The 12,434-nt window shown below is 47.0% G+C and overlaps 2 protein-coding genes across 9 annotated transcripts in view; both read right to left on the reverse strand.

The window, feature by feature from the left end:
* LOC6902406 (serine-rich adhesin for platelets) overlaps positions 1-12,434 on the reverse strand; it is a 58,472-nt gene that overhangs the window by 4,026 nt on the left and 42,012 nt on the right. For 6 of the 8 annotated variants that reach the window (XM_015181516.2, XM_033379747.1, XM_015181514.2 and 3 more), the window contains 3 exons: positions 4,541-5,184; positions 4,268-4,474; positions 794-1,044 (listed from right to left, as the gene is read on the reverse strand). In XM_015181516.2, the coding sequence (XP_015037002.2) occupies positions 794-1,044; positions 4,268-4,474; positions 4,541-5,184 (1,102 nt within the window). Of the gene's footprint in view, positions 1-793; positions 1,045-3,796; positions 3,946-4,267; positions 4,475-4,540; positions 5,185-7,319; positions 7,387-8,303; positions 8,469-12,434 lie in introns of those variants that run through there. The other 2 variants (XM_002133304.3, XR_001451495.2) reach the window with 2 other exon arrangements.
* dunk (disrupted underground network) lies at positions 9,893-11,364 on the reverse strand. The gene has a single exon (XM_002133306.3). It carries the CDS (start codon positions 10,781-10,783, stop codon positions 10,004-10,006), a length of 780 nt encoding a protein of 259 aa, XP_002133342.2. The 5' UTR covers positions 10,784-11,364; the 3' UTR covers positions 9,893-10,003.

The following is a 12,434-nucleotide window of genomic DNA, read 5'->3' on the forward strand; positions in this document are numbered from 1 at the left end:
TCGAAGAAGGATGAATTTGAAGGGTGAATTTATCTAGTTTTAAAAACCAAGCCTAAAATAGAAAATTCCAAAATGATATATGGGGGGAAATTTCAATGGAAATGGGAATGGGGGGTGTTTGGTGGTGGGGATTCATAGCAAAATTATCCAAAGATAAAAATGCTATGAAAGATTGTGAAAGCGCTGACAAAATTAATAATTAAAATTATGATAATAATACAATAATTAATTGTAGACCATTGCTTTGTGTTTTATTTAAAAATTAAACATAAAACTAAGGTATTAAATTTAATAAAATTATTAAACACTACATTTGAGCAAATTGTGAATTTGTCAAAAATCGCAAAACGAAAGAAACGAATCGATTTCTTTGTTTAATTTACAGTCGATTAAAAAATGCACCCTACGATAAAAAATGGTTTGTTTCCATTCAACATGTATATCTATAAACAGACAAACAAATGTAGAAAATTGCATTTTCATCTGTGTGTGTGTGTGTGGGTGTATGCAGGTAGGGGTGTAAGGGTGTCGGTAGGGAGTTACGTTACTCTACAGATATATTAGATATATGTATATTGGATATATTCTCAGATATTCTCATGTGCCTGCTTGCTCTTTTTCTTTTTCTATTTCTTGTGTGCTCCAAAGACAGAACCAAAAATTTGTGTGATTTGAAATTAAGAAAACAAGAGCTAAGCATCGCATCTGGAAACTACTTCTATTGGCTTGTATCTACGGGTGGTAGTGGTAGTTCTCGGATAGTTCAGATGTCAGATATATATGGTGGACTCACCGCCACCGCCGCCGATTCGGCTCAGTCCGTTCATGCGTAGTGGCGGCTGTCCAGCGGCTACCACCGACGACGAGGTGGCATCCAGATGGGGATAGTGCTGGTTCAGATACTGCTGCTGGTACTGGTACTGCTGGTACTGCTGCTGCTGCAGCTGCTGCTGGGCTGTGGCGGGGGGGCTGCTGTCAATCACGGGTGTCTGCGGCGAGTCCAGTGGTCGTGTGCCCACAAAGCTGCTCTCAAGCCAGCATTTCCTATTGGAGAGATACAAAAACACTCGTTAGTGGGCGTCCTAGTCCAGATTATTTTACAATTAAAATGGCAAAATCAATAAATGACATCACAAACGTCTCCCTGCACTTGTGGCTGCCACAAAACGGGGGGCAGGCAGGCCTCAGGCAGGCTGCCACGAACCAGTGTCACTAACCTCCGACAACTCTGCACAAATTGCGGCACTCGAAAAGTTTGGTGCGTTTTGTTCTTTGGCTCTGCAGCCTTTTAGCTAATTGGAAATGCAACCGAGAAAGGATTTGGGTTTTCCTGGAAAATATCGCTCGATTCCCCTCGTTCGACCCTCCTCTGAAATGTGTTTCCTTTTATATAATTTCACTACTGGCACTTTTGCATCTGGCAATTTTCCGTCTCTGATGAAGCGAGCGACTGGCAGCAGACGTCGCACACGAATGAAAAGCGGATGCGGACAAAAATAGCCAAAGAGGCTACAAAGTGGGTGGCCCTCGGGGTCGGCCTCAAATGTTGGGGTTGTCCTCTGCGATACACAAAAGATAGGACCACAGAAACAGAGAGAGAGAGAGCGAGAGAGAGCGAGAGCGCGCGCGAGCCTCGCAGGAAAAGAGAGCAGATGTGGTGGTTGCTGCTGGTGGATGCTGCTGAAGCTCCTGGCGCCCGTATGGCGGCCTGATTACAGAGACAACAAAGCAAAGTGAGATTCCGGATACTCTAGATATGATACGCCAAGGGGAATGTCTAAGGAAATAGGATTTTATAGACATTGGGAAAGCCGAGAAAGCACCTATCCTGACAAGAGTTTTAGGCGCTAGCACTAGAGATATCAGTGACATGAGGGGAGATTAGGAACTCTTAAAACTAACAAAATATAGGGGTTCTAAGAAGATACGGGGCTTAATTAGGTACATATAACTAGAGATAGATATAGAAAGCACACGAGATTTGAAGACTTTAAATTACGTTTGATGTGAGTTCAATAGAGTTTTTGGATGATATCTAAGGAAGTGCCCTATACCGAAAGATATTCGTAGGTACTAAGGAACAAAGCCAACATTCAGTAAAGCCTGCCACTTATTGGTAGCATATTCACATACAAAATTCAATGCAAAAGTAGCTAGAGGACTATTTCTTAATGGTAAACCATCCTTAGATATGGTTGGACATTAATCTTGATATATTCGTAAAGAGAGTATTCTTTATTATATCTATTCTATTTATTAACCAGTACTACTATCTATTCTCCTAGCTATAACTCTCCTCCGATTCCCAGGCAATCTTGTTCTCTATAAAAAGAGGTTCCCTGAAATCCTTTGCTAGCACACCCTGTCTGGGGGACTTGGTCTACTTCAACAGTCCGACTATTATTGATTTTCATAATGATTGGCGGGCCCTGCCGGAAAAGGGCGAAAGGGGGAACTGCAACAGAATCGAAACGTGTACAAGTGGCCTCCGCTGATTGCAGTGGGGCGCACTGTTGTGGTGGTGGCAGCGATTGGCAGGGAGACCCCACCTGGTCTTTCCGATGACCTGCTCCTCTTCGGAAAACGTATTTATACTCAGGTATGCATACCGGACCGTCAGTTGCATGGCTGACATTTAAATTGCTTGGCAACGGACAGCCCGGTGGCATGGGGAGAGTCTTTTTATGTCGCTTTATTAATGGCATCGGACCACATTTGAATGGCATACACGAGAAGGGAGTCAGGTCAGGCATCCAAGAGGAGCGTTCATCCAAGCGGAGCCCTGACTCCAATCCGTATGTGCCACAGAGTTCTGTGGTTCTCAATCAATCTCGCTTTGAATGGAGCCCGGGCTTTGTGCAACTGAAGCGCACGAGGCACAATACTCAAAAGATACACAAGCGAAACTGATTCCGATTGCCACATGCCACAGATATGGAATATGACCTACTCTCTTTCTCTCTCTATAGAGGCATTGTGTGTGTGGCAGGGAAATATTAATCAGATTTGTTAAGGAGAGCACTCATAATTGAATTGCTGGGGGGAGAATCTATTGTCGGAGACACAAAGGGAGGGAAAAGTGCCAGTGAAAGGAAAAGCATTCAAGGGAAGAAAATTACTTATCTTAAAAGTGGAATAAAGCTACAATATGTCTACAAAGAGAAGCTTACGAGAAGCACATGACATAAATCTTCATCGTATAATAATTGATTTACAGTCTGTATCAATTCCTTCTTAAAACCAATCCCAGGAAGGAAATGGTTTAAATATTCATCTAAAAACCTAAGTAAGGCCATAATTTCTATAATTTTATCATTTACTTGAATCAAAGAAAGGAACGGCAGTCAAAGGAAAGAAGGAATTTAAAGTAGAGCACTTAGGAAGGGAGTTTAATCTCCAACTATAGAAGTAAAAAGCATCCATTTATCGTCCTTCCTGGGCTCCCGTCTTCTACTTCTTTCCGGTAATCATTTTCTCAAAGATTTCTCTCTAATTTTCCATCTTTTCTCTTATTTTCCCTGCATCTGTTTGACCCATTTCTCTTCTCCAATTTGGCAGGGCTCCAAAAGCACCCAAAGCCAGAAAGTTTTTTGTGCTTTGCTGGAAGCGAGGAAAGTTTTTTAGTGTTCTTTTTTTAGTGGTTTAGTATCTAGCATTAGGGGGCACACACACCGATAAACACATAAATACGTATACGTACTAGCGAGTAGTACGATTACTGGTAGTTCTTTGGAGTTAGTCACAGATATTAGCCACAGGGAGGAGTAGGAGCCTCACCTTTGCGGGGGCGTCTTACCTCTGACAAAGCCTGGTTTTCTCGCTTTTCTTTTCTGTTCTGTTCTTTTCTGTTTTTCTTTTCTATTCAGCTTTTGTCAATTTTTTTGGTGGAGCTGCTGAACGGTGGTGGTGTTGGTGGTTGGTGGTGCTGAAGACTTTTACAGGTAGCTACGCGTTGTGTGTGGTTTTTGAAAGAAGAAAATTATAAATGGGAACATCGAAATGGGGTTCGAATCGAAGGTGAAGAATGGAGTTTGGAGTTTGAAGAGTGGATACAGATGGTAAGATGGTTTTCTGGGTGGGCAACAGCTACACACTAGGTGGGTGGTTGACAGATGGGATGGATCAACAGATGGATACGACAGATGAATGGATGGTGCCACAACATCGACACAAGACATCAACAAGGAAGCTTTCTAGGGTTCTATTTAGCTCTGATTCTCGTTTAGCTCTGAGCAAAAGGAGCAACGGACTGGCGACCGCTGCCTACCTCGAATTTGGACTGGCGGATCGGCTGCGATTCTGCTGCTGCTGCTGGGAGAGCTGCTGGTCGTTCACGTAGTGCACAATCGCCGAGGTGACCTCCTTGATGGAGCTCTGGATCTCTGGCGTCACCGCCTGCAGAGTGCGTCCGCCGTTGGGCGCCGCCGATGTGGGGGATGGGGTTGTGCGTTGTGCCAGCAGAGAGCTGGCGAGACTGTGGCCGACAAAGAGAGACAGAGATTAGTGTATTCCTTCGGAAACGTATGCCACAGCCACTCACCGTTCGTGTGGCGTCCGCTGGGATAGCTTCTCCGTGCTGCGCCATCCGAGGTACGGCTGGCGGTAGGAGTTCCTCAGAACGCTGCTGCTGTTGCTGGCCACCGACATGAAGCTGCTGTTGATGGGCGCCCCACGGGCGAAGCTCCCTCGCTGCGAGACGCTCGGCGAGGTCTGTGTGGAGTTCAGATGCGAGGTGGACCACCGCGTGGCCCCCACTCCGGCCTGCTGTCCCTGATGGCCTTGATGGCCATGCGCCGGGCCCCCTGCCGCCGAACCACCGCTCACACTGCTGCTCTGGCCGCCATGGTGGCTGTGCGCCGAGGGACTCAACAGCAGAGGACTGCGATCGGAGCGCTGCGAGTGCGAGCCGAGCGAACTGAGCGAGGTCGTCTTCGAGTTGAGTCCCTGCCAGCGGCCCGAGTCCTGGGTGCGCTTTCGCGTGAAATTGCCCGGCCGATAGCCGCCGCCAGAGGTCGACGTGCCCCCTGAAGCGGCACCTTCCGGCGCCTGTGCGGCATTCTGGTTGTAGGCACGGAACCAGTCGGGGATATTCAGACGCTGCAGCGAGGCCTGGACGCGCAGCTGATGCTCACTCAGGGCGGCCGGATTGTGATCGTGCGATTTCTGTAGCTCATTCTCAGGGGGCTGCAATTAATACAAAAATTAAGGGAAAAATTAGTATCTTTTATGGATCGAGTAGAAACCCAAGATTGCCATCCCCAAGATTGTCGCCCGAAAAATCCCTCACAAGATTAGTTTTCCACCGGAAAAACTTTCGGCATAAATCCACATGGGGCGAGGAGGTGGAGGAGGAGGAGCTGTGCCCCAGACCTAACCCAATGTTCCATTTACCTTGTGCCCAATACGCATTCATCGCAGCTCCATGCCACATAACCCAGAAATGTCATGGCGAAACTTTTTCCTGGCTCTCTGCTGGTTTTTATGCATTTCATTGTTGTTCTTACAGAGGGAGTTCTGTAGAAGAAGGGCCAGGGGGAATGTCTGTTCTAATGCCAAGCTTTTCTTTTATATATGAGCCGCAAGAAAAACTTTCACAGCCGCCCGACTGACACAATTGAATGGAACACAGCCCACCCACCGAGCCATCAACCCATCAACCCAGCAGCCCATCCACCCACCAAACGAACGAGTGTCCCAAACAACCAACAAACAAAACAAACAAACAAACAAAATAAAACTGAAAGTTTTATCCCCGGAATTCTAGACGGAAGTTTGTCCCCGATGACTCATCATAACTGAGAGACAGGGCGACCGAGCGACATGGAGGATGTGTGCCCCAAAAATATGGCAGATTATATCATCGCAAGTGTCGGTTTAGACTAAAACAAACAATAACTCTTATAATTTATGGATGGGTCTTAAAGTAATCCAAAAAGTTTACAAGAATCGTAGGAGGATGGGATGGCAGAAGGCATGTGGCTGTCTATAGGAAAGTGTGGATGGAGAACCTGTTGATACGAGTAGGTTTTCGGGGGACGGAGGGATGTTTTGAGATATTGGATTAAACACAAATGGGAAGCATTTAGCATCTAAAATATATATAGACTTAATCGAATGTAGAGACTGCAGAGAATGCCTCTGGGTTCTCTTCCCAAGATTCCAATATTTCGAGACGAAAGACTTCCTTTCTAAGAAATCTATGCACTGGGACAAGTTTTACCTGTAATTAAACCGATTTTTCTGACATTACTGAGACACTAAGCAGACTTTAAGTAGACTCTAACCTTCTGCCAAGGGGAACCAGACCTCTCTGCGGAAGACCGCCTCCTCCTTAATAAAGGATTTCAAGAGCATTGCAAAAACCTTAAGACTGCAGCCCAAGTGCAAACAATGCCCCCGCAAAGCTCCCTCGACAACAAACCCCCTCGCAAAGGCCCCCTTTGGAGGCAAAGTGTGCCAACATTTTGCCTTGGCTGTAGCTTTGGCTTTAGCTTCTGTCTTCGGGCCTCAACAGAAGGCAAAGGACAAACGAGAGACAAAAGTTAATCACAGTCGTCAGTGGCACTCGAGGGCGGTGGGCACGGAGTAGGTGGCAACAACAGAGGATCAGGTGTGTGTGTGTGCGAGTGTGTGGGAGGGGGAGTAGCCGAGGCGGCAGCGTCTAAGCTGCCACAACCAGGTGGCATGGCATGGCCTGGGATGGCATGCCGGCAGCTAGAACGACAACGACGTCGTTGACAATTGTTTTGCCTTCGCCCCTCCGCCTCCGCCGCCGCCTCCGACACAGCGACTGCGGCTGTTGTTGCGGCTTGTTGCCAGCAGCTGCTGCAATTGAATATTCTCAGAAGAGACGTCAATGGAGGCGGAGGCGGGGGCGAGCGTCAGAGGCTGTGACAGTGTCATCTCCCGATTTGGGTCACATTTCGTTTTGGCAGCTGATTGTGACGTTTTCCCCCAGCTCTTAAGTTATGAGTAGAGCTTTGGGGTCCAGACTTTAAATGCCCTGGAGGGTTGAGAGATGCATCTGTGATTCGTAATTTAGCAATTATAAAACAGATGAAACTACAGTTGTAATATCCCCCAAAGAAAGTTGTTTCCATACCAAAATAGTCCCCATAGTCGGAGGCTCCAATGAATGGGGAATAAAACACTGCGATAGTGGGCTTCCAGCTAAGGAGAGCAGAGTCAATACCCTCTTGAAGAAGTATCCCAAAAGACTGTAGTCGGAAGCTATAATCACCCATCTTCAGATCCCAATACCCTCTGCAGAGTATCCCCAAAAGGGGACTCAAACTTGTGTAGGTTTCGCCTTCATTTACCTGATCGTATTGCAGCATAACTCTCTATATGGCTGACAGCATACAATGGATTCAAGTTTTGTTATTCCTTTGGGATTTCGATGTTGATTTCGATTTCGATTTCGGATTGATAATTTTGAAAGATAGAGAATAAACACTTGTGTTATAGGAGAACACATTGACAGGTGGGATAGGACTAAGATGGGAAAATCCAAGGCAAAAGGTAAGAAAGAGAAAAGCAAAAAGTGCAAAAGTAAAAAAGAAAGCCCCCAAAAAAATATAAAGAAAAACTCAATTAGCATACGCACACAAACAAAAGACGGTTCACACACACACACACACGACCATACTTCTAGAAGAGGAAGTCAATAAACACACGCACACACAGGCATATACACAGAAAGAGGGAACGGGAAAGAGAGTGATAGTAAGAGCAAGAGAGAGAGAGTGAGAGAGAGAGGGAAGTGCAAGTCACACCCAAAAGGAAAAAAAGAAGGACGCTGCCTGGCCGTCCGCCGCAATGGGAGTATACATAAATATTTGATGAAAATAACTTTTTGGCAATAATTTATTTTCAATGCAGCGGGCAGAGTGCCCTCTATAAATAGGAGAGTACCCCCCTTCCATGGCTGTATGCTGTGTGACCTTAAAAAAAGGGAAACAGCAAGGGAAGGGGAAGGGAAGGGATAAAAGGGAAGGAAAGGGGAACAGGCATAGACACGCACACTCACACGCACGCGAATAACGGCACAGCGCGCGCATCAATTCGGATTTTGATTGTAAAAAAAAAAGAAGTGGCAGAGAGGGGCAACAGCAGGGGAGGGGGGGGCTTATGGCAGAAGTGGGAACGCAGATAAATGAGGAAGAGGAAGAGGAGGAGTGAGCACCGATGAACGAGGAAGGGACACACAAATTTTCTAGGGCTTCATCCTCTTCTTCTTTCTACGATTTTCCACACATTTTCTTTTGGGCTACGAAAATTAATTAATCAAATTTGGCTTTTACTTGAGCAAACATGGCGCGCGACATGCTCCACCAACAGCAACAAAAGCACTGCTGCTGGTACTGCCACACACACACACACGCGCGCGTGGAGCGCAGCACAGCGGAACGCAGGAGGCACAGACTACGACGTGCCGTTGCCCATTTCCGGCGCACGAAAGTATGCTTCGCTTTTGGACTTGTGATAGATACTGCGGCGGGCGTCCAATCGTTGCTGCAACCAGGAAGCGCCACACGCCACGGCAGCAGCAGCAGCAGCACCAGCAGCAGCGCAAGTTTATGGCAGCTTTTTATGCGCATGTCCGTCCTGTCCTCCAGAACTGAGAAAGCTCTCTTCTGCCCCTCTGCTTTTATGGCAACACAGGATGCAGCCAGCAGGCGGGACGCCCTGTGCGACGGCTGCCTACACCCTGTGCTGAAAGCCAAAACAAAGGAGCAACAGGCAGTGGCAGCCACTGTGCTGCCTGGAGAGGGCAAGCAGCGGCAGGAGGCATCTGCAGGCTGGGGGTAGGAGGTAGGAGGAAGAGGCGCCACTTGGTCTATCTATTTTTAGACACAAGATGGAAAAACACTTGGACTAAACAGGAGGGGAGGGGCGCTCAGAGCTCAGAGCGGGGGCCAGGGAATCCCCTGGAACATCAACGACAGGGCAGATTATCTCCCAGACGGATGGGGTCCACATGATGGGAGACAATCATGTCACTGGGTCGTCGCCGCCCAACAAGTACGGGAAACGGAAAGACACAACGGCAGGGAGGCAGGGGGCCGGGGGGCAGGCAGAATGGGAATTAATGGGGATAGATGTGCCCGTAAAGACGGAATGGAAGGCACTGTTGATGCAATGAAAGATTTACAATGGGATTTACACTAGTCATCGATTGAGTTCTGAGCTCAGAATGGAAGAGAGGCTAACGAGATACATTTGTTCTCGATTGCTGCACTCAAATGCTGCGATACACATTGTGAATATTTCGAATGGGAAAGCGTGGCATTTGTCCCCACTTTATGGCAAAACAAACAGGTGTTCTGTAAGTACTCGAACCCTAGGGGTGGGTATCCATATTCTCAATCAGCATCAACTAAAAACCTACTTTCAGAGTGTCGTAAGCCCCTATGGCAGATGTCCTCCTGATCCCAGGGCCCATGGTGCATATACTGTAATCCTACCGGACCTGGAACCCTTTCAAGTTCTCTGCGATACAAAGATCGCGGGTCCTGGCTGGACTGTGATCACTCGTCGAACAAGCGAAGATCTCAACTTTTTCCGCAATTGGACGGAGTACAAGAGGGGATTCGGAGATGTCACAGGCGACTTCTTCATAGGATTGCATAAGCTGCATGCCATCACAAAGTCACAGCGCCAAGAGCTGTACGTACACCTCGAGGCTTTCATGGGGTACATACGACACGCCCAATACTCTGAGTTCCTTATCGAGAGCGAAATCGAGGCAAAACTCCCATGTTCTTGAATCATCTGAATTTGTTGTCCATTTGTACTTTTTCAATTGAATTTCTTCAAGTTCAAACTTCAAACCATCTTCAGGAATAGAAAATCTCGCAAAGTTTCAGTAAAAATCCCTTTTGAAGTGAAATTCTTTTCTCAATTTGTAATTATTTAAATGTTTTACAAACAAATCTAAGGCTTAGGCTAGGGGTATGAAAAACTATGGGCATAGAGCTGACTTCTGATACCGAAATCACAATCACAAGGTCAGGTAGCGCAGTGCCTTGTCCAGGAAGCGCTCCTCGGCGGAGCCCTCGTTGCAGGCAATGGCCCGTCGGGACTTGCTGGACAGCTGGGAGTACTGGTGCTGGATGGTTTCATTGAGCAGCCGATCGCAGCGCTCCTTCTGATCCAGGTCCTCGGCGGATGGGGCCTTCACGTACTCCCGCTTGAGGACCATGCTGATGATGCGGGAGCGAGTGGATCGGTGCTTGGGCTGTGTGATCACCTGGGAGCGTGGACGCAGCGGCGGCGGCGACGAGGAGACGGCGCCGTAGATGCCGGACTCTGAGGATCCGGAGTTGATGCTGGAGAGTCCTCCGCAGGAGCAGTAGGTCACACTGCTCCTTGGCGAATGGGCAGCACTGCCGTACGCCTCATCGTCGCAGGAGTAATAGTCTGGGTTCAGGTGGCTGGCCTTGTGGGCCGTGGGCACTGCCTCGGACACCGCATAGGGTATGCACTTGGCCTCCATGTACATCAGGGGCTCGTCGACGGCCTCCTCCGTGCTGGGCGTGGGACTCACACACCGCTCGTCCTCCAGCTCGGCGATGCGTGCCTGCTGCAGCTTCAGCTGGCGCCTCCGCTGGCGGCGCTCATGTCGCTCCTTCTCCAGGCGGGAGATGGTCTCCAGGCTCTCGATGAACAGGTTCAGATCCCGCTGGCCAAAGCGGGCGGCATCCAGGGTAAAGGTCGTCGTGGAGGTCGTTGCCTTCTCGTTGAGGCTCAGGAATTGCGTGGAAATGTAGGTGGTGGCCATGGCTGTTGCTGATTCGAGTGATTTTTCGAGGTGTTGTAGCTTTGCAGATTGCTGTGCAACTGATGATGGATGCTCCTTTCACAGCGGTTTATATTCTGCTGCAGGTAGGGGATTATCCTGCTTGGTGCTCGCTCGCTTGACCTGTGACCCACCCACACCGCAGGTAGGAGGTAGGAGGCAAGGTTCCGATGATGGGGCAGTGTCATTTGGGTATTTCCTTGATTGCTTTTTAATTTCTGGCCTTTCCCGTAATCCACACACGTGTTCTGCCTGCTCTGTTCTGTTCTGTTACCGCCTTTATAAGGTCGTGTTACCATATGACAGGCAGTCGGGCAGGCGGCAGCAACCTCCATAAAATGCACAACCCGAACAATCCACAATCCACAATGCAATCCTCCTTCTACTCCTCCTTGGGCCTTGGGCCTCCTTGTCCTGGGACATCCGTCTGGTTTTGACACCTGGCCATGCATATTGTATAAATACTTCGATGGGAATGCCATTGCATTCTCCCTTAAATCAATACTCGGAACAATTTGCAGCACTCTGCCACCGCCACTCGTCCCACTTTGTGCTGAAAGTCTGAATCTGAATGTAATTTCCATTTCCACGGACACTTCACTGATGACACGAAGGGGGGACACTGAGAGGAGAATAGGCGGAGGGGGACGAATCAATATTAAAAGAAAAAGGTTATACAAGAACTAGAGATATACAGAATCTCAGAAATAAGTGGACATATAGGTTGGATTTATCCAGGTGTTTAAAGTCACAGGAAAATCCTCTCGAGAAGAGGGTCTAGAAGTTCTAAAATGTAGTGAAGAATGATATGGAATGCTATCGATCAAAGGGATACGATTATTTGTATCTTTCCAAAGGTTTTCCGTTATTAAAAGTTCGCAAAATCTAAAAATAGTGAGAAATATTCAAGAGCAGCGACAAAATCAGATGATTAACAATATACAATTCTATAAAGTGGATAAGAATATCAATCTGTATGAATATAATAGTATTCTAGATCTGACAACAGGTCTTATGGCTAAATATTTAGAAGAAAAAAGATATACAAAATTCTTAATTCCACAAACAAAATTCAACCCTTTAGATTCTTACAACTTCTCAAGATCTGAAAGATATGTACCTACAAGCGTAATTTTTGACCAACGAAACAGCTAAACATCTGTGGATAGTCAATCTTTAAGATGTTCTAGGGATTGCTTACACCCAAATGCTATAGATCCCCAAAACATATCGAATATCTTCAGACTTTAAAATACCCTGATCTATGAGCTAGCCTAAAGGTTATCCCAAGACAGGTACGCTATGATCCAAGGATCAATAGGCACCCCGACTAAGTTTATTTACTTAACCTGAAACATTAGAAGCCAAAGGATAAACATAGACCCTTTGCAAATCCTCCTCCATCTGCACACAAATCTTCTTCATGTAGCTCTTGATAATCCCCAGCTAATCTGGCGCTAATCCAAAGAACACTACCATTTTTCTGCTCAAAGATCAATCCATCTTTAACATACTTTCTACCCAATCATTAATCTTTCAATCGGATTGATTTAATGAGCTGAGAATTCATTTGCCAAAGAGTTATTTAAGCTAGCTTCTACTTTGTTTTCCAAACGAGTAATTTCACAGCCAG

The sequence above is a fragment of the Drosophila pseudoobscura genome, chromosome 4 (assembly GCF_009870125.1).
Source record: "Drosophila pseudoobscura strain MV-25-SWS-2005 chromosome 4, UCI_Dpse_MV25, whole genome shotgun sequence".
Lineage (NCBI taxonomy): Eukaryota > Metazoa > Arthropoda > Insecta > Diptera > Drosophilidae > Drosophila > Drosophila pseudoobscura.